This window comes from Lepidochelys olivacea (assembly GCF_965140295.1).
Source record: "Lepidochelys olivacea isolate rLepOli2 genome assembly, chromosome: 25".
Lineage (NCBI taxonomy): Eukaryota > Metazoa > Chordata > Testudines > Cheloniidae > Lepidochelys > Lepidochelys olivacea.
The window spans coordinates 17,570,469-17,591,177 of record NC_140435.1 but is presented as its reverse complement, the minus strand read 5'-3'; the positions used below and the strand labels follow the sequence as shown (position 1 = coordinate 17,591,177).

The following is a 20,709-nucleotide window of genomic DNA, read 5'->3' as shown; positions in this document are numbered from 1 at the left end:
GAAGAGGAGTTGATCAGCGGGGCTGGCAGCCCTGGACATGACCCGCGGACCCCCTGGAGTACCTTCGTTTGAGAACCACTGAGTTCTAAGATGGGCAAATAATTAGACTTGGTAAAACAAATCCAAATCCTACATTCCTAAAAATATTTAAACATTACAATTGATAACTTCTTTAAGGACCAAAAGACAGTGATATTAAACAAAGATCTATGTAATTTAATGCTGCCAAAAGACAGATCTATATGTTAAATAGTAATTCTACATTAATAGCTTGGTGTTGTAATTTCTCTTATTAGACTATTTACACAAATGGATATATAGGTTACTCACCAAAGATCTGGGTTATCTGCACTGTTATCTATGCTGAACTGCTCAATTTCTGGTCCAACCTGAGCAACAAACTTGGCCAGCTTCTCAGCAGTTTCCATTGTTTTAGCATCCACTGCAAGTGAGAAAACAGTATGTTTGTATAGTGCCTAGAACAATGGGATCTAAAGTAACTGAAATCTCAAGACACTATGACATGGTAAATAATGATACTAAGTAGAACATTTTACTGACATCTGAACTAATGCCTTGCTCATACTACTGAGCATTAATGATCTAATTTCAGATCTTCACCTACCATCAGGAAATTGAGACAACAGTGACTGGGAATGTCCAGTTGATGCCGATAAATCCTCAGTGTCTGCCACTTCTTCCAGCGACAGAGAAACTTCTGGACTGGTGGCATGCTGTGAGGATCCAGCTGTGTCCAATGAAGAGTTCTTCTCAGACATGCTGATTTCTGATATGGAAGGTTTTGACTGAACTGAACCTTGGGTGAGCTTGTCTTGACGTTTCAGCATCGTACCAGCTGAAAGCACAGTCTGTGTTCCTATGGTTGATTTTCTCACTTTCCTGCCTCTAACTCCATGTTGTGTAAAAATTCCAAGTCTTTTTCTTTTAAAGAGCCTTTTCTTGATACTTGCTACTTTCCTCGCATACAACATTGCCCTCACTGATTCTGTTGCAGATTCTTCTGGTGTTTTCCCCTCTCTGCCTCCCTCCTTTGTAGATGATGTTAATCTTTGCATCTCTGATAACTTCAGTCTGTAATATTTGTATTCTAGACTATCCTCCTCAGACAAGAACCTACATTAGAAACGAAAAATAAATGCCGCATGTGTAAGGAAAACATATACTGAAAGCAACCTTCAATATTTCAAGAACGTCATGGTAGTTGATAGTATATAGGATGCCCTATCCCGGTAAAAACAACATGCAGGTATGGGTTTTCCTCAGACAAGCAGTAGTTCCATTCCTAAGCAGTAAGCAAAGATAAGTTGTGTCAAGCTCCAAAATCACAGATTGCTTTAAGATACAGCTCAAGTTGCCTGTAATAAACAGCTATACTGTAGGGCTCATTCAAAGTGACGCTATCAACTTGATTTATTAATTTTTTTTGAAGTTGAATAATTTAAAATAATTCCATTTTCAGAAAGAATGCTCTTTAAGGAGTACATATCGGATTAAAAAAAAAGTTTTCTTCTACTTCACTCAATGTTTATAAAAAGTATTTTCAGCAAGAAAAGAAACTGAGTGCCTGTACAGAAGCAACAGTTAATTAACTATACACAAACTATACTTCCTGGATTTAGGAAAGTACTTACGCATGAGTAGTCCCATTGACATTAGGGCTATTCACATGCTTAAAGTTAAAGTCACGTGTTTTAAGAAACTTCTAGACTCAGCACCAAAGTGCAGTCCAAACTGCAAAGTGAACAAACTGGAAAAGTATAGACAAATTTTCTCTAGCTGTAATTTGTGACTACAGAAGCCAATTCTCAAACAACCTTCAACTAGACAGTGTTGCTTTAAAATAAAATGGTATTGGTAAAGATCTGGACAAACTGACTGGATTGAAGTGATTCAAGCTCATTTTTCCTCATATGAAACATAAACCAGGATTTAAATTCAGGTCTTTTCTAACCTTCTGTAATTTAGACCCTAACCCTGCAGCGAGCTCCCTGCAAGCACATCCCTATGCCTGTCTGGAGTCATGGGGGCACAAGGATCTGCTCACATTGAGGTCAATGCTGGATTAGGTCCTCAGCCCTCTTCATCTATAAAAAGAATATTCATGTTAAATTACTGAAATTAAATCAACTTCATATAATAGCATTTTAACCTGGACCAACAAGCTTTAATAGAGCATTACAAAACTTTTCAATTTCAGTTTAATGCAAGTTGCAACTTAAATTTCACACCCAAATCACTGAAAAAAATTAAGACTATACCATGCTTATGCAATTATGTGTCTCAAGTTCTGTTTTCAAACACTGAGTATGGGACTAAATACATAATTCATACAAACATACATTAATTATACCTAAATGTCTTATGGCTTTCTAGTCAAATTGTTTTTGCCCTCCTGCATGTGGACTGACAGGTCAAAAGGAGTCTAGTCTACTAGACAAGGCAGGTGACTAAGAATTAGGACTTCTGGGCAGATATCACTTACTTTCCAAGTATGTTAAAAAGCTTAATTAGCACTTATAAAGTGTTTTTAGCTATTCAGATGAAATATCCACTATGGGCTTGATTTTAAATCCATTGAAATCAATGGCAAAGTTGCCACTGACTTCAATGGAGTAGGATCAGACACTAAACAGGGCAAAGTAGTATTATGCTACAGTAGAACCTCAGAGTTAAGAACACCAGAGTTACAAACTGACCAGTCAACCACACACCTCATTTGGAACTGGAAGTACACAATCAGGAAGCAACAGGGACAAAGAAAAAACAACCACCAAATACAGTACAATACTGTGTTAAATGTAAACTACTAAAAAAACTGGGGGGGGGGGGAAAGCATAGTAAAGTTTTCTTCTGCATAGTAAAGTTTCAAAGCTGTATTAAGTCAATGTTGAGCTGTAAACTTTTGAAAGAACCACCACAATGTTTTGTTCAGAATTGTGAACATTTCAGAGTTACAAGCAACCTCCATTCCCGAGGTGTTCGTAACTCTGAGGTTCTACTGTATATTTAGAACTAATTTCACCAAAATACCTACCAATATTCAGGGCAGCTCTTCTGAGCAGTTCTCTCTTTTGCTGACAAAGTACCTGTAACAATACTGTTCACTAGCTTTTCAATCGTCTCTACAACTCTCCGATCAGCTCGCTGTGGAACTGTAACAACAAAGAAGCATGGTCATTGTATTATTCTTGTCAATAGGATGTAAAGATGTCCAACCAGGTTTACAGCAATATTCCAGGAGTAAGCCAGGTATTCTTAACATACTACAGGCCCATTCTCAGTAGACTGACATTTTAGGTGTAATCAGCATAATAAAAGGGGGAAGTGATCATGTAATAATTAAAAAATGTAGGGTTGGGAGATACATGCCAGGATCATATTAATTATACTAGTTTTATAGCATGACAATTACTAGCGTTAAGTCTAGTTTCAATTCCCAGTCAAATAATGGAGGAAATACTGAGGAAAGAGTCATCACACATCCATGATGATGGAATCAACAGCAACTGGCATTGTAAAGAACAAATCTTTCAGAACTAATAAGATAAAATTATCTGAACAGAAAAGCTATTGTTTGCAATATAATCAAATTTTAGAACATCATTTGATAGAAAACATCTCAGAATCTCACTCAAAATTATTTCAAGTTTGCTTGGATAGGAAGTGTCACATGAACTGATATTTGGCTGAATAACTAGAGCCCTGCAAATCTGCGTCTATCTGCTTTATATCCATGAACCATTTTTGCATATTGCGGATTGGATGCAGATACAAATTTTGTATCCGGGCAGGGCTCTCTGAATAACCATAAACAAAGGGTCATGACAAACAGCAGTGTAATAAATTGGTGAGAAGCGTCTACTGGGATACTGCAGGGATTGGTGTGAGGTCTCATTTTATTTAGAGGTATCTGGTCCAACTTGAAACTTAAGTCAAAAAAAAAAAAAAAGGCAAAAGTAGCTTCAGCTACTATATTTACCTCTGTCTGCCTCTTAATATTTGTCGTTTTAGTTACATTTTCCTGTCTTTTAAAATATCAGCAAAAAAGATGCAAGTAGAATTAATGAGAATACATTAAGGGAAAATTAAGGCTAAAAACAAATGAGGAAAAACTCTGAGGATGTATCTCTTAGGTCTGAAACAGTGTCATTATGAGAAGCAGTGTGGATTAAGGGACTGAGATGAGGCTGGAGCCATGACCCTGCAAAATCTAATCACAGATCTGTCACTGGCCACCTACATAGTCTGGGCAAATTAACTCATATACAAAGTGAAAATTACTTCATCTAAAGGGTGTTGTGAAGACTAGTTATATTTGAATACTACTATGAAAATGTGAAATGCAAGTTATTTGTCACTCAAGGCACCAATGAGTGTATTATAGGGAATAGTCTTGCACTGGAGAGGGATTGACTACATGGTCTAGTAGGCCTTTTCATCTCTAAATTCTATGATTATATGGAAAAAATTTCAAATATGTATTAGAAAGATATTTTATGGCATTTTACTTACTCTTCATTTTAGGTCTTGTATCAGGAGCAGTTTTTTTAAGCTGTATTGTGGACTCAGGTTCTATTTTTTTCATCTGAATTGGATAGCCACTTTTCTCAAGCCAAGCTTTCAAGTTCTCTATGTACTCTCTTCCAAATAATGTTGAATCATCAAAATTTGGGAATGATGTTGGTGCTGGAGCCATTTCCTGAAGACCAACAGCTTCAAGTATTTTCTCTTGCCTGAAAGCAGAAGCTAATGCAAAGGTTTGGCCCAGAAGTGCCAAGGACTTACGACACAGAGAAATGGTGGTCTCAAAAGCACCTGCCATTTCTCCAGAATTACTGAAACCACTTGTCTTGATGCTTAATTCATAGGCATTACAGGCCATAAGAAGAGGTGTGACACTCTTTAGAAGACGATCTTGGAGTCTCATCATGTACTTATCAAAAGGCTTTATTATTTCAAAGAAGCAGTTCTTAGTCTTCATGGCACCCTTGTCCAACAACATATTTAAGAACTCATTGTCTACTTTGGGAGTCTTCAAAGCAGCATGTTGTAAATTTTTGATGGTAAAGAAACAATAATCTCTGTGTTCTGGCTTTAGTGAGCATTTGAATGAAGCAAGCATTTTTGCACACGTTTCTGTCTCCAGCTCGAAGAGAGCCCCAAACAGTTGTTGAAATTCTGCATCATTTTTTATTGTGTGAAATCCAGCCCATTTTATTATTTCTATTCCAAAGGTTGAGAATATGTCAGACTTGTCCACAAGATCAAAATTAAGATGTCTGAGAACATGCTCAGACTTACGAATTCGGATGACAGGCCTTTGCGTTGTCAAAGTTGATCTCTGATTAGGTCGTAGGATTAGCTTCTGATTAAGGCGCTGGGCAATTGCAGACCTCTGGTTAGCTTGTTCTGTAGTTTCTGGCATCTGATCAGGTTGCAGAGTTGACTTCTGATTAGTCACTGGTAGTGTTTTTTTGGTGTTCCATTTCTTTAGAGGAGTTTTGATATCTCCTTTAAATACTTTATTTTTAATCAGGCCTCTTGTAATATGTTTTCCTCGCAGAATCCTTCCTCTACTCATGTTGCCTCTGTGTACTGGCGGTCTGAACTCGCTCTCAGATTGAAGTCCGTATTCCAGGTCATAATCCTGACTCTCTATGTTCCCATACTCCTCTTCCACAAGTCCTGGTGACCTAAAATCACCCAAGAGCTCAGAAGAGCCAAAGTCAGTGTCATGCAATCTAGAGGATTCCCGAGGGTGAGGGCGGCCATAGTCCCGGTCCCGAGAGCCAGGGCGGCCATAGTCCCGGTCCCGAGAGCCAGGGCGGCCATAGTCCCGGTCCCGAGAGCCAGGGCGGCCATAGTCCCGGTCCCGAGAGCCAGGGCGGCCATAGTCCCGGTCCCGAGAGCCAGGGCGGCCATAGTGATCATGGTAGTAGTTATCTTTCCTCATGAGAGGGCTACTAGATCTATAAGAAGGCCCTGGATAGTCCTCTCTAGCATCTCCTCTCCAATCGTCATGAGAGGAGGGACCATCATGTGAATATCTTCCATCATCATGAAAACTGTCTTCATACCTGGGTCTTGAAACCGATCTTGAATGAGCTGCAAGGAATAGTTTAAAAGAAGAAATGAGTACAACATAAAATGTGTTAATGTACTAGGAGGTCAAGCACATTTAGAAATCTGAGCAACCAGCACTCCTAAACATCCCCTCGAATTAGAGCCCAAGTCCAATTCTCTGAAATATTTCTCTCCTTTCTTGTACTTTCCACCTTGTAACAGAAAAGCAATAAACGTTGAAAAAAAGTCTGGGTTTTCGCATGAGAAATAATTACTTAAAATATCTGATTCATAGATTCATAAATTTCAAGGACAGTACAGACTACTGTGATCATCTAATCTGATCTCCTATATAACACAGGGCCTAGGACATTCCCCAAAATAATTCCTAGACCATATCTTTTAGAAAAACATCCAATCTTGATTTAAAAACATGTCAGTGATGGAGAATCCACCACGATGCGGGTAAGTTGTTCCAATGGTTAATTATTCGCACTGTTAAAAATGTATTTATTTCTAGTCTGAATTGATCTCATTTCAACTTCCAGCCATTAGACCATGTTAGACCTCTCTCTGTTACACTGAGGATCACATTACTAAATATTTGTTCCCTGTGTAGATACTCAAACTGTAATCAAGTCAACCCTTATCTTTCTTTGTTAAGGTCAACAGACTGAGCTCCTTGAGTCTATCACTATAAAGCATGTCAGCCACGCCTCTTTGCCCTTACACAAAAAAACACAGGGAAAAGCTATATTAATGCAAATTTATAGTAGAAAATTTAAAGATATAAAAAAATTATGATCTGTACAGCAAGTGTCATAATCCACAGGTGAGGCAAACTGTGAGTTGATTTGGGCCTTACCTTTAAAATGATGGATTGTCTCTTCTATAGCATCATTTCGGTCCATCCGATACCTTTTAACTTTATCTTGCACCACAGCATCAAAAGTCTCCCGCGTAATTCGTCTTGAGGCCATTTTTACTCTGTAGCAAGAAAAATGCTCAATCTCTGACAGAAATACATTCACAGCTTGCAAATGGACTTTCTTTGTACAAGGGAGAGCGAGCTGCCTCTTGTAAAGGCAGGGTTAAGCCAGATGCATTTACAGTGCCACGGAAGAGTGGCATGTTCCATTGTGGGAGTGGCTGGGCAGCATTTTCATAAGAACAGTGTGTGTTTCTCTTCCCCTTGGGCACAAAAATATCCCCACTGGCCTATCAGAGCGTGAGGCCCCAACACAGGAAGGGAATTAAATACAGACTAAACTGCTAGCCTGGAGGAAAGTGATAAGTGCCTCCAAAGCTGCCCTGGGTGGCTTCCCACCGATCACTCCACGACTCCTTGAGGCTGCCCCGGTCCCCGCCAAGCGCCGCCGGCCAGGCTGAGGCCTCCAGCCACCACTCTCGCGGGGCAGAGGGAGGAGCGCTGGTCACGCATCTCTAAAGGGGGATTTCTTAAATCCCGCCTCGGACTGCCCCCCAGCCCCAGGTCTCTCCACCGCGAGCCCCACCCTCACCTCGCCCCGCTCCGGCAGGCAGGGTGCACCCCAGCCTCCCGCTCGCCCTCGGTGCGGTACAGTCAACTCCCAGCAGCCTCTGCGAGTCACCTGACGCAGGCCCCCGTCGCGCATGCGCCCTGCTCACCCCCCCCGCCACCTTTCCCTACGCATGCGCAGTCACTCCCCCTCCCCTGACACGAATTTCGGAGGTTGCGGGTAATTTTATTTTTTATTTAAAATTTTAAAATTTGAAACCCCAGGAAACGGCCCCCAACACGGGTAGCTGAGGTGACGGGACGATCTAAGAGCTCGCGCAGCCTCTCACCCCCGGGGCGGTGCGGACGGCGGCTCGCCGAAGCCCGGCAGCAGCGAGGTATCCACCCGCTCCGATCCGCTCGGCCAAGTTCCGACTTTTGATCCGCTCGGCCAAGTTCCGACTTTTCTCCACAGGGCGCCGGGCCGGGCGGAACGGCCGCGCACCGCGCATGCGCTGGAGAGGGCGAGGCGCCCGCTGAGCACGGAAGAGAATAGGCACGCGCCCGACGGCTCTGCGCGTGCGCAATACCCATCCGTTGTGACGGTGGAAAGAACGCGCGTGAGTTTGTGGCGCAGGCGCACTGATATCCCTTTCGGACGCCTGCACGGTCCGCATCCTCCGTGCTCTTTTTGTGCAGCGTGGGATGGGGCGAGCTGGCTGCCCGCGGAAGTGGTGCGCATGCGTACTCTGAGGTCGGTGGCGCCGAGCCGAGCCGAGCGTGGTGAGGTTCTCGGCGCTGCCGGGCGGCGTATGGCGGCCGAGCTGGGTCAGTCCGGTAGCCGCGGTCCCAGAGCGTCTCTCCTTTGCTGACTGGGGTGGAACCAGCTACGGCGAGCAGCGAGGCCCAGAGGTGAGGGGGGAAGGGACTGAGATGGGCTTCACCAGGGGACCCAGGCCAGTGGTCCCCCCCCTCCATGGGGGTCCCCCCTCCCCCGGGGGGGTGACACACAAGCCCCAGCCCAGCGCCCTTTGCCTTGCGCACAGCCCTGGCCAGCCCCCCCGTGCGCCCCTCGGCTGGCTCCCGTTCTTTCTCGTCTCTCCCCATGGGCCTGGCTCCTCTCCTCCTGCTTCTCCAGCTTCCCTGCAAGCCTCCCCCCCGCCCCCCGGGGCATCCTCTCCTGTGCAAGGCTGTGAGCTGCCCGTCATTACCGACCAGCCGAGTGGCATTTTAGCCAACACCCCCTTCCCATCCGCCCCAAGCTCCAGGGCCGGCTGGATGGTGGCGGCCCAGGTCGGGAAGCTGCAGCCTAGCACAGAGGCTTACCTTTAAGGCAAGGGTAAGAGGGGAGCGTTCCTGCTATCAGTGCCTAAAATACCAGTCCTGGGACACACCCTGGTGAATGGCAAGCACTGCTTTTATCCCAGTTCTCCATGGCCATCCTTTGCATCCTGGTGGATGCACCCGCCTTATGGCTTTTCGGTGATATCAATATCTGCCCAGGCGGGTCCTCGGAGTGCTGTGTCATGTCATCGTGCGGTCCGCTCTTTCTCCCACGGCTGCCTCGCCAGCGCACCCTGGCAAAATCGCTGCTGCCCAAACTCAGCAGTTTCTGTTCAGGTAGGGCTGCAGTGACATAAGAACAGTCCATAGGAACCTTCGCATCTGTAGTCGGGAGCAAAGACCCCCTGTTCCAAGGCTTGTGGCTTTTAATTTCTCTCTCTCTCTCTCTCTCTCTTTTCTTTAATTGAATTTTAGATAATAAATTATAAAAGCACAGCTTCTCCTTGGAGATTACTCTTATCTACTGAGTGCCACGGTGTAATGGAAACTATACAAAACATAGAGGAAAACCTGGTGCCTGCTCCAAAGAGCTTACAATCAACAGGACAGACATGTTTCACTGCAAATGTTTAAAATATATAACGTTGTAACTGCTGGGATCTGGTGCCATGGTGAAATGGCTAAAATACAGGACTGAGTACCAGGGCCCCTCAAGTTCTGTTTCTGACTCTGTGTCTGAATCAAATTAAAAATATTTTATGGAATGGTAAACTACACAAATGTTGCCACAATACTTTACTTAAAAAAAAGAAAAAAAAAGACACTCTTGGGTTCTGAATCAGAGGTATTGCATACAGAACCTTTCTGGCTTTGATCAAGTCACTTATCTTCTTTGCCTCTGTTTTTTTTTTTTTTTTTTTAATGCTTAAAAATGGACAGTGTCAACTTAAAAAAAATTGACTCATGTGAATCTGATCCATCAGTGTTACGTCCAAGTTCAGTGTAACTAAAAGATAAAGGAAAAGAGAGAGATCTTTTCTCTCTGTCTTGAACTTTTTAATGGTGCTTTCTGCGCAGTCTCTTTGGTTATAGTCAGTTTCCCCAGTTGTTTCTGTGAGGCTTTCACACAGCAACAGGAAGGAAAATATGTCTGAAAAAATGGGGATTATATGATTGTAAAACCGCACAGATTGCTGTGAGGCTTCAGGACCTGAGTGAGAAATAGAGCGCAGGGAGTCCTGGCTCCCAGTCCTGAATTGTACTTTAAATATTTTTTAATTAATTAGCTTTCAAGTTGATGGTGGCCTTTTTAAACAAACAAACAAAAAAACCCACAGAACAAATCATGAATTGTTGGGTTGATACCAGGTTTGGTAGGCTGGTGAAGGAAGATTAGGGCAGGCTCCAGATTGAGAACCACTGGTGACTGAAGTCCTTTGTGTCTCTCTGCAATAGATGCAGAATAGGTAGCAGCAAATTAAGCTTCTCCATCTCCTCTCTGACAGTATGCCTTGCTCTTGAGCATGAAGAGCTCCCTCTAACAGAGAGATGGGAGTTCAGTCTCCATGGTCAATTAATAAACTTGGCCTCCGTTGAGACTGCCAACAAAGGGGCCTCAGTTAGCACCAAATATGATGGTTTGCCTTGTGGCCACTCCATTGGAAACTGGAATGAAAATCTCAAACGCCCTTCAACCATGGCCACTGAATTGGTGTCAGATAGTAATACCTTCTGGTCATTACCAACTTGGGCCAGATTTGAATTGAAGACCTATATAGGTGATGGGCTCTACATCCTATTCCCAGTCCCCTTAGCCATCTTCATCACAGCACAGGAGGTTTAGGCTGAACATTAGGAAAAACTTCCTAATTGTCAAGTTAGTTAAACACTGGGACGTATTGCCTAGGGAGGTTGTGGAATCTCTGTTGTTGGATGTTTTTAAGAACAGGTTAGACAAACGCCTGTCAGGAATGGTCTAGTTATTATTTAGTCCTGCCTTAAGTGCAGGGGACTGAACTAGATAACTTTTTGAGATCCCTTCCAGTCCTACACTTCTCTGATTCTGTGTTCTATGCTTTCCTTTTGACAGGTAGTAGGGTAATATTTTTGTTTCTCACCGTCAAAAACTTCATAATGTTTTGGAGCAACTCTAATTCTGTGCTTTCCTGATGACAGGTCAAGAAGCCTTTCAGTCCCTGTTTAATAACCAAATAAAATGGCATCCAAATGGATCACACAGGAAACATTTGATGATGTGGTGCAAGAAAACATCACAGAATTTGAAATGGATCCAGATGAGGCTGTGAAAGAAGCTGTCCAGCAATTTGAATCTCAAGGTATTGCAAATCCTTCTCACTCTGAAGCAATAGGATATGACAGATATGTAATTAAAATGCTTTCAACATATTAAAAATCAAGGGTCTGCTGAGCTTTTGGGTGTGTGTTAGAAATGCCAACTTAGTTTTCATATAAGCCAGTTATAGGTGTTAAAGAATCCCAAAATATGTGCTCAATTCTTTCTGGAAACTGACTGCTGATAAAGGGAAGCACTTCTCTAAACTATTTTGTTCTTTTTCCAATGGCACTTCAATCTGAAAGATCCCAAAGCTCTTCAGAGAATCTTCATGTAAGGGTCAGTTGCCTGCCTCTAAAATGCAACCTCTTCTGAGGTGGGATGCGAAGTTGTTTACAACACCCCATTTTTAAGGAGTGGTCATGGTAGGAAAAACTGCTTGAGCTGAAACAGCAGGAGGGAATTTAGAGAGGCAGAATGAACTTTTTCCAAGCTGGAATTTAGCCTGAGTTGCCCTTTGCTTTTAAAAAAGAAAAGGTATTTTCTGATCACAAATGGCCAAGACTTTGGTTTTGTATCCTTTCCAAAGGATGTAATAAACATCCTAATAATCCATGCCTGTGTTTAAGTTAACTCTTAGTAAAAAGACATCAGCCTAAGCTTCTTCAGTTTTCACCAGGGTTCCTGTACCCCCTGCCTCCTTACTTCTCTCTTGCCTTTTAGGTGTTGATCTGAGTACTATTGTAAAAGCTTCACGGAAACCCACCTCTGAAAATGGCCAAGAGCAAAAACATGAAATTTTGCAGGTAGGAAATATTAATTGTAGTTTTGCAACAAGCTGTGTGATCTAGTGGTTCGAGTAAGGGGTTGGGAATCGTGAGCTCTGGCTTCCACTTCCAATTCTGCCACTGATTCCCTGTGAGCTCCGAGGAAGGGCTGACCTCACTGTGCCTTCATGCTTTCTCACTTGTCAAATGGGGCTACACATGTCGGGTTAGCTATTGAAGCACCTCAGGTGGAAGGCGCTATGTAAGCGCAAAATAATATTTCCTGGCTGGCAGGAGCAAGGAGTGCCTTGGGTAGCTTTCAGGCCGCCCCCTCTTGACCAGAAGGAAGGGTCAGCCTGACATGAACCCTCTACAGATGTTCTGAAAAGGGCATGAGTAACACAAATGGGATACCTGGCCAGTCTGAGGATTGGTAATATGATGTGGAGCCTTTCCCCTCTTGTCTTTGGTTCCAGTCTAGCCCTAGGTCAGCAGTGAGTATAACTTTGCCAGGAGGTGAACAGTGGGGTCCCTCCGGGGTCTGTGGTGTTCAACATATTCATAAACGATCCGGAAAAGGAGTGAACTGTGAAGTGGCAAAGTTTGCAGACTTTTCAAGATAGTTCAATCCAAAGCAGATTGTGAGGGGTTACCGAGGGATCTTGCAAAACTGGGCAACTGGGCAACAAAATGGCAGATGAAATTCAATGTTGATAAATACAAAGTAATGCACTTTGGAAAAAATAATCCCAACTACACATATACAATGATGGGTTCTAAACTAGCTGTGGCTTTCCAAGAAAGAGATCTTGGAGTCATCATGGATAGTTCTCTGAAAACTTCCACTCGGTGCACAGCAGTAGTGTTTAAAAAAAAAAAAAAAAAAAGCTACCATTATGTTAGCAACCCTTAGGACAGGGTAGAAAATAAGACAAAGTATCATCATGCCCCGTATAAATCCATGGTGCACCCACATCTTGAATATTGTGTCTAGTTCTTGTCTCCCCATCTCAAAAATATATAGTGGAACTGGAAAAGGTTCAGAGAATTGCAACAAAGATGATCAAGGGTGGGGAATGGTTTCCATGAGAGAGAGGAGAGACTAAAAAGATTAGGGTTGCTTATCTTGGAAAAGAAATGACTGGGGGGAGGACAGAGCTCTATAAATTCATGAATGGTGTGAAAAATAAAGTGAGCAGAGAAGTGTTGTTTGCCCTTTCTCACAATACAAAAACCAGGGCTCACCCACGAAATCAGTAGGCGGCAGGTTTAAAACAAACAAGAGGAAATACTTTTTCACACAACACACAATTTGTTGTGAATATAACTCCTTGCCATGGATGTTGTGGTGGCCAAAGTATAAATGGGGTTCAAAAAAGAAACTGGTTACATTCATGGAGGATAGGTCCATTAATGGCTATTAGCCAAATAGCCAGGGATGCAACCCCGTGCTCGGGGAGATCCTACGCATGTGACTGCCAGAAGAGGATAACCGGTGGATTGCTCCATAATTGCCCTGTTCTAAACACTCCCCTTGAAGCTCTGGTACTGGCCACTGTCAGACAGGATACTGGGCAAAATGGACCATATTCAGACTCAGTATGGCAGCTCTTATGTTCTTATTTACTGGTGCCTGTTTATTGGCCTGTGTGAAATGAGTTAGTGGGAAGTTCGTCCACTTTACAAAAATCACCAATAGAAGAGGCACTTTCCAGGCAGACGCTGCAGAGAGGCCAAGAGCTGAAAGGGCCGTGGGACTAAATTCCCCTTTCGTCCCTAGAGGTGGTCCCTGCAGCTCAGAAGTGAGGCATGCTGCGAGGGAAGAACAGTGCTAGGCTACCTCTGACCTCTTGTAGGGATGTAAATATCTGTTAAAAAATGTTAACTGTTTAAATGACTAAAATTGTCATTTAGTCTGTTAATCGATTAAAGGGAGAGGGGTTGGGGCGGGGCGGGCCAGGTCTGGGGTCAGCGGGCTGGGCTGGGGGTTAACGGTTAGGGTTGGTTGGTTAACTGGTAAGTCTAATGCTTACCGGTTAACCATTTAGTATTTTACATCCCTACCCCATTGTGTGCTGAAAGACTAATGTCTATCTCTTAGGATGTATAGTGTTTCTCATCATGCCAAATTTGTTTAAATTTAAGGGGAGAAATGATTATTAATATGCAGATGTGATGATCCAGTAGATTTCCCCCCCGCCCTAGGAAATCAGTTGGTGGGGAGAACATTAACCCCCATTTTCCTTCCTTAGACATTAGACTCACTCAGGAAATCCATCGCTGACTCTGCACTCAGTGAGGTCGGTGAGCATCTAGTGTACTTCAGTGAGCAATGCAGAGAACGGCTGGCTGCCCGCTACTTGGCTGGGCAGAAAGGTGCCTGTCCTGTGGTGCTGTCTGCCTGCAAGCTGGCCTCAGGAGACAGAAGTGCCATGCTCAAGGCCCTGCATGCTTTGTCTGCCCTCACGGATGGGCAGCCAGACCTGCTCGACTCTGCTGGCCAAGAACTGTTGCTGCAAACGCTGAAGGAGAACGCAGATGACGCCGAAATGACTCTAGCTGGGATCCGGTGCATCCGACACGCCTGTCTGAAACATGAGCAGAACCGCCAGGAACTGGTGAAAGGTGGTGTCCTGCCATTGCTGACGGGTGCCATTGTCCGGCATGGCGACTGTGCTGGGGTGGTCCGGGAGGCCTCGTCAGCGCTCAGGATCATGACATTTGATGATGACATCCGTGTGCCCTTTGGCCATGCCCATGATCACGCCAAGATGATTGTATCAGAAAACAACGGTTTAAAGATCCTCATAGAGGCTGCCAAAGGTAGTATTAACCCTTCGACTTCTGGTTCTTATCTCACTCCGTCTGTGCTCTCCTACCCCAAAATCATGCTGCTTAACTGCAGGTTTAATTTTTAGTTCTTTGTGGTTGCTTAGTGGTCAGAACAGAGGACTGGGAGCCAGGACTCTGCATTCTCTTCCCAGATCTACCGCCAGCTCGCTGTGTGTGACCTTAAGCAAATTACTTAATCTCTCTGGGCCTCAGTTTACCCCTTTATAAAATGATGGTAATAACTTGCTCGCCTCCCAAGGAGGGTTTTGAAGTTTGCTGCTGCAAAAATGCTTTCAAATCCTCTGAAAGGTACTGCAGAAGGGCAGAGTATAATTGCTCCAAAGGCAGCTGAAGGGTCAGGATTTCAGTTTTCAGAGCTAATAGTCACCTGGCTAGAGAGCAGTTAACAACTTGAGCAATAGCTGTGTAAATTTATTACACACATGACATCCTGCCAGTGTGCCTCTCCCTGGGCCTGAAAAGGCCTGTGAGTCAAAAGGGAGGTCAAGCTCAATGGCTCATTCAATTCATAGTCTACGTCTTTTGAGTCTCAGTCAGTGTCAGTTATGATGGTGAGTTTTGGAACAGGGACTCCTCCCCCACTAAGAACTGGACTGAAACCTACCAGTTCATGCTTGATCCTTCTTCTAAAACCCATGTGAAACTGATTCTGCCAGCTCCTCCTTCCCAGCTCCTATTTATTTTTCTCCCTTGTCTTCCTCCTCCTGCAGCGTTCACAGACGACTCCAGCGTTCTCCGTGAGCTTTGTGCCACCTTGGCTCGCCTGTCCGTCCGGAACGAGTTCTGTCAAGAGATTGTGGACCTTGGAGGCCTGAATTTCATGGTGGCCCTGCTGGCTGACTGCATTGACCATCAGGTACTGTCCCTCTTCAGTGAGTGGGATGCTTTTCTGGAAGCGAAGGTATTTATGGGTGGGGGTTGGGGATAACGTTGCCTAGCACGTAACATGATGCTTTTCATCTTCAGTGCACATTCCAAACATGAATGAGCATTAGGCTTTGGTAACCTCTGCCCGTGGGCTCTTACCACACAAATGGCACTGCTGATGCCCACTTACCACCACCTACATTCTGGCATGCAACCCAAGGTTCCATGTGCTGAGTTGGAGGGAGAGCCAAGAACAGAACCCAGCACCCCTGCTCTAGCCTCTGTTCTATAAAGCCTCCCCGATCTAGGAATAGAGCCTTTTTAGTTCTCAGGAAAGCTGGAACGTTGGCTATCCTCTATATAGTGTCTCTGATTTTTCTAGAGAGTTAGGTGCCCAAATCCCACTGAATTTCTATGGGTTTGGATATTTAATTCTCTTAGGCTTCTTTGAAAATCCCAGATACTCTGAACAGGGCAACTTGGCCATTCTGCCTGGGGCCAGTGGAAAATGCCATCTGGGATGTGAGGGGCTGGGAGTCCTGAGGAAAATGTTGCTATTCAGGTAGAGTCTTTGACCCCTCATTGGTCCTGCCTGAGGTTCTGAGTTCGAGTCTCAGGGCTGGGAGTGAGGTGGAGGGTGCTGCCTTTCAGACTGAGAGGCTGTGATCCATTTTGCCTGGCTTACATGGGATCTGGTGGGTTTTGTTTCTCTCTGTTCTTTTCGTCGTTGAGTGCAGGAGCTGGTGAAGCAGGTGCTGAGCGTCATGTGGGCCATCGCAGGGAACGATGACGTGAAAGACGCCATAGTCAACACTGGAGGAACAGATCTCATTGTGCTGGCTATGAGCCATCATCTTACCAGCCCTCAGGTATACACCAGTATGTGTGCTGGGGACTCACTGTGCTTTGGAGTTCTGTGTCTGTCTGGGTTTGGAGGTCTGATTTTTGGCCCATTATTTCATTCTGATAACAGCATTAATGGTGCCCTCACCTGTGTTTCCACCCCAGGCAGCGTTACTTGCCACCCATGTAACTACTTCTGACTTGGAACAATGCCCTGCTGATGCTGGGAGCAGAACTGCTAGCTGCAGTTGTAGTGAGTAGAATTCTGCTCCCAGCATGGACAGTGTAGCAAGGCATGCGTTAACCCCTTGAACGCTCCTGTTTTCTAGACAGGTTAAATGTGTACATTACAAGTGTTTGTATGACATCCAAACAGTTAACCACTTTCTACCGTACTAGTACGTTTATTGTGCTGGACCAGATGGCTCAGGGGATTGGAAACTGGATCCTGAGCTTTACACATCTAGTCAATAGTTCAGATCCAGCCATCACTGAAAATCATTCTTCTGATGTCTGTGTGGTGGCCTCTGTCAAAGGAATACACCGGACTAGTTACCAGCCAGCAAATGTTACCATCAACCCCCCCCCATGTCTTTCTCCAGTTGCCTCTTGTATTGGCAAAGCTGAGGTCTCTGTGGACAACAGAGGTGGCCGCCTGTTGGCATGAGGTGGCTTCAGAAGGGGGTGTTTACCTGGCTGCTGGCCACACTGTACCTGTTCTGTGATGAACAGAGGCTTTCGTTCTCTAGGCCCATCAAACTGACGTCTCACACCAGCACCAGACTCCCTGTGTAAATGCCCTGGGAGTTGGTGTGCTGGCTCAGTGGGAGACTAGCCTCCTTTCTCCTCGGGGGAATGAATTGGGGGTTGGGAGGCTTCGTGGGGGTGCTGCCTCTTTTCTGGTTGCAGTTGTTTCTTCCTCTTGGTCCTGCAGATCTGTGAGCAGGGCTGTGCAGCCTTGTGCATGCTGGCCTTGCGCAAGCCAGAGAACTGTAAAGTCATCATGGAAGGCGGAGGGGCCCTGGTGGCTCTTCAGGCCATGAAGGTGCATCCAAGAGAAGGGGCTGTGCAGGTATCTGTGCAGGAGCTCTTTATTACTAATTCAGTACCGTGGGGTTCCTGCCTCCCTGGGTTTCTTTGTGTTTCGCCCAACATCTGTACGGAGTTTGCAGCTGTGTGGTGAAGATAATGAAGAAGTTGCGGGTGGAGCAGTGTTCTATAGTTCTTTCAGAGGCATCTGTCTGTCTGAGCTGCTTGATGCCAGATTCGGACTAGAAATTGTCCTTTGATTGTGTTCAGTCCCAAAGACCTTGGCTCTGCAGTTTGCATTCTTCAAGCCATACCTGTCACTAACACCTCTTCCTGCCTGCATAAATATAGCCCTGTGCCCAGCCCCGTGGATGGTGGTTCTGTGCCCATCAGGAGGCCTCTTGCATTTCCCGCTTCATATCCTACTTTATTGAATCTTTGTGACCTTTAAGGAAAAAATAGCTGGGTGGAGAGGATGGGGTTACATTCCTTCCAGTCTGCCAGTCCTGCTCAAATTGGTCATAGGAAAGGCAGGCTGCCTGTCCCCCAAGACTAAGTGAGACCCTTTCACAGGGAAAAATCAGCCCCCGTTTCATTCCCTAAGCCCTGTAGAATCCTGTACCTGCTCTGCAGCTTTTCTAAATATTTTACATCACTTAAAAATGTTTTATTTAAACCCTTTTTGCTCTAGAGCTTGTTAAACCCTCATAAAAATGGTCACACCAATGGTCCATCCAGTCCAGTATCCTGTCTCTGACAGTGGCCAGTCCCAGAGCCTCAGGGGGAGTGTACAGAACAGGACAATTTGGAGAGATCCACCTGCCTTCCCCTCCCCAGTTCTGGCAGTCAGAGGTTTGGGGACACCTAGAGCAAACCTAGTTATATTTTTGTCCTTCACAACATCCCCAGGCAATGAGTTCTCGCGTTCCAAAAGTATTCCCAGCACTCAGTGAATTCAGGGACCAGAGTGGAAGGCTGATTGTTTCCCTCCTTGTCTGATGTCCTTGCCCATGTGGCAATCAATGGGCTAACATCTCTGGTGGAAAGGTGCTCCTGGGCCTAGCTTCCCATCTCATGCCCTGTGTTCCTTGTTTGAGGGTGGCTGATCTAGAGTTAGGAAGTCACTTGGGGATGTTTTGGGTTCTGTGTGTTAAGGGAAGGATTTGTTCAAACAGGATTTAACCATGTGGTCAGACCCCTGTGCCTATCTCTTGAGTCTGCCAAAGAGGAAGTGAAAGGTCCTAGGGGTGGTGAAGAAAGCAGTCAGGGATGACCCTTGGGTAGTTGGCCAGTTTTCCCACTGAAGCAGGTTTTAATCTGTGACCTGAATGCAAAATGGCTGCCACCCAACTAGGAGCCAACTCGTGCAAAGCACGTTGGAATCCCTCAAATAGGAAGGGGGCACTAGACTAAGCCCAGCCTTACTGTACGTGATTCCCTTCTGGGTGGCATTATGTTCCTCCCCATGCTCTCTCCATGAGGCATTAACCGTTCTCCTGTCCCTCTCACCTCAGAAACAAGCCTGCATGCTGATTCGGAACCTGGTCTCCCGGAACCGGGACTTCTCTCAGGCTATCCTGGAGATGGGAGCTGAGAACTTGATTGTGGAGGCTCGTGCGGTGCACCAGGATTGTGACGACATAGCCAAAGCTGCCTTGAGAGACCTTGGCTGTAAAGTGGAGCTCCGAGAGCTGTGGACAGGCCAAAAGGGAAGCCTGGCTCCCTAAACCACTGCTCCTGAGAGCCCTGGAAGCTTGGAACATCTCACTATGCAGCATCTACAGGCAAACATGGCATCAATTAATCTGCACTTAAAACTGGCCCTGAGCAGCTGAAGAGAATTCCTGGCATGTGGTGTGGGCTGTACTGCACAGGGGCATCGAAGCTGTTGCTGAGATGGCGTTGTCTGTTTATACAGGCTACAGATACACAGAACTTGTGATGATCTACTCTCGCTACAACTTGATGCGTGGGAAAGACCTACTTCTCTCCTACCCCCACCCCACCCCACCCCCCACTGCTGTGGTGTTACTTATTTATAGTATGGGCTGTTCCCATGTGTGTGTCCATGTTGTGATCCAAAGTCGATCTCTTCCTGCAGTAGTTTGGCATCTACCATTTTAACCAGCCTTATCCAACCTCCTGACCCCTGCTCTGTGCCCCGGTGGCTAGCCGTCCCAAATACTATTTGGGGGAGATGACACCAACATAGTGAATGTCCCGTCCTATCCCAATGCTGTTACTAGCATGCTGTGCATTGTCTCACTGTGTTGGCTAGATCCATTTCCATCCGATACAATATTTTAAACAAATGCAAGGTATTGGCTGGAAATGTCATGGCCTAGTGTGTCACGTTTATAATCGCTGAGCTTCCAGAAATAAATGTAAGATGATAGGACTGTTCCAAATGTGTACAATCAAATGATAGGTGTGAGAGAGCTTTGGCGGCCGGGAAAAAATAGCTTGGTGTGCCCCAGTGTTGTGCCACCAGAGAGCCAGCCACATTTTGAGCCCTTTGCTGGGATCACCCGACATACTCTCCCAGAGCCAAGACTCTTGTATTCTAGTTACCTGCTCTGACCAACGGGCCATGGCTCTCTCAGGAGAGGGAAGACACTAGAATTAGGAGGAAAAAGAGGTGGAAGAATATGGCAGTCTGAAATCTCTTGACCTCTCTCTTACACATATGCTAAATAGCCCCCTCCCTCCCCAGCCAAGAGGAAGCATTTTTGTGAATCCTCAATCCTCTTAGTGTCTCAGTAGTTGCCGGTTCCGCTCCAGCTGTTAGCTTCCACACTCTGTTCTAGTGCCATTTGCTTCATTGTTGAGTGATTAAATTCATATTATGAAAAACGTAAAGGGTGCTTAGCCCCAGACAAGCCAATTTGTAAAGAGGAGAGGGTGGAGAAGATGACTAATGCTTTTGGGCATTTTAAACTGATTATGCCAAATGTGTAAGTAAACGCTGTTGTAGCTGTGTGATGTCTGCCTGTAAGGCAGCAAAAGTCTTGACAGCTTTGAAAACCCCAAAGGCACTAATTCCATGTGCAGTGTGTGTTTGCAATAAGCTGCCTACATTCCTTTCTCAGTTGCTTTTCTGGCAAAAGCTGCATCCATCTGTCTGTCTCTCTCTGCAATCTCAGTTCAATAAACCCTGCCAGGCTGCACTTGATCATCTCTCCATAGGGCAGGCAGTGACTGGGCTTAACAAA

General features: G+C 45.2%; 2 protein-coding genes across 7 annotated transcripts in view; one reads left to right on the top strand and one right to left on the bottom strand.

Moving 5' to 3' along the window:
- Positions 1 to 8,045, bottom strand: part of SUGP2 (SURP and G-patch domain containing 2) — a 20,981-nt gene extending 12,936 nt beyond the window's left edge. The window contains exons 1-6 of one of the 3 annotated variants that reach the window (XM_084614807.1): positions 7,912 to 8,045; positions 6,950 to 7,071; positions 4,534 to 6,126; positions 3,056 to 3,173; positions 626 to 1,134; positions 331 to 442 (exon numbers count right to left, since the gene is read on the bottom strand). In XM_084614807.1, coding sequence (XP_084470933.1) covers positions 331 to 442; positions 626 to 1,134; positions 3,056 to 3,173; positions 4,534 to 6,126; positions 6,950 to 7,064 — 2,447 coding nt within the window. In that variant the 5' untranslated portion in view covers positions 7,065 to 7,071; positions 7,912 to 8,045. Of the gene's footprint in view, positions 1 to 330; positions 443 to 625; positions 1,135 to 3,055; positions 3,174 to 4,533; positions 6,127 to 6,949; positions 7,072 to 7,604; positions 7,696 to 7,911 lie in introns of those variants that run through there. The other 2 variants (XM_084614806.1, XM_084614805.1) reach the window with 2 other exon arrangements.
- On the top strand, positions 7,757 to 20,709 carry ARMC6 (armadillo repeat containing 6). 4 transcript variants are annotated; one of them, XM_084614810.1, is made up of 8 exons: positions 7,757 to 7,802; positions 11,021 to 11,181; positions 11,862 to 11,944; positions 14,158 to 14,728; positions 15,469 to 15,614; positions 16,363 to 16,494; positions 17,403 to 17,540; positions 19,012 to 20,709. In XM_084614810.1, the coding sequence occupies exons 2-8, from the start codon at positions 11,061 to 11,063 to the stop codon at positions 19,222 to 19,224; spliced, it is 1,404 nt and encodes a 467-aa protein (XP_084470936.1). In that variant the 5' UTR covers positions 7,757 to 7,802; positions 11,021 to 11,060; the 3' UTR covers positions 19,225 to 20,709. The 4 variants fall into 4 exon arrangements, with proteins under 4 accessions (XP_084470936.1, XP_084470935.1, XP_084470937.1 ...); XM_084614809.1 differs by lacking the exon at positions 7,757 to 7,802 and adding an exon at positions 8,050 to 8,181; XM_084614808.1 differs by lacking the exon at positions 7,757 to 7,802 and adding an exon at positions 8,194 to 8,473.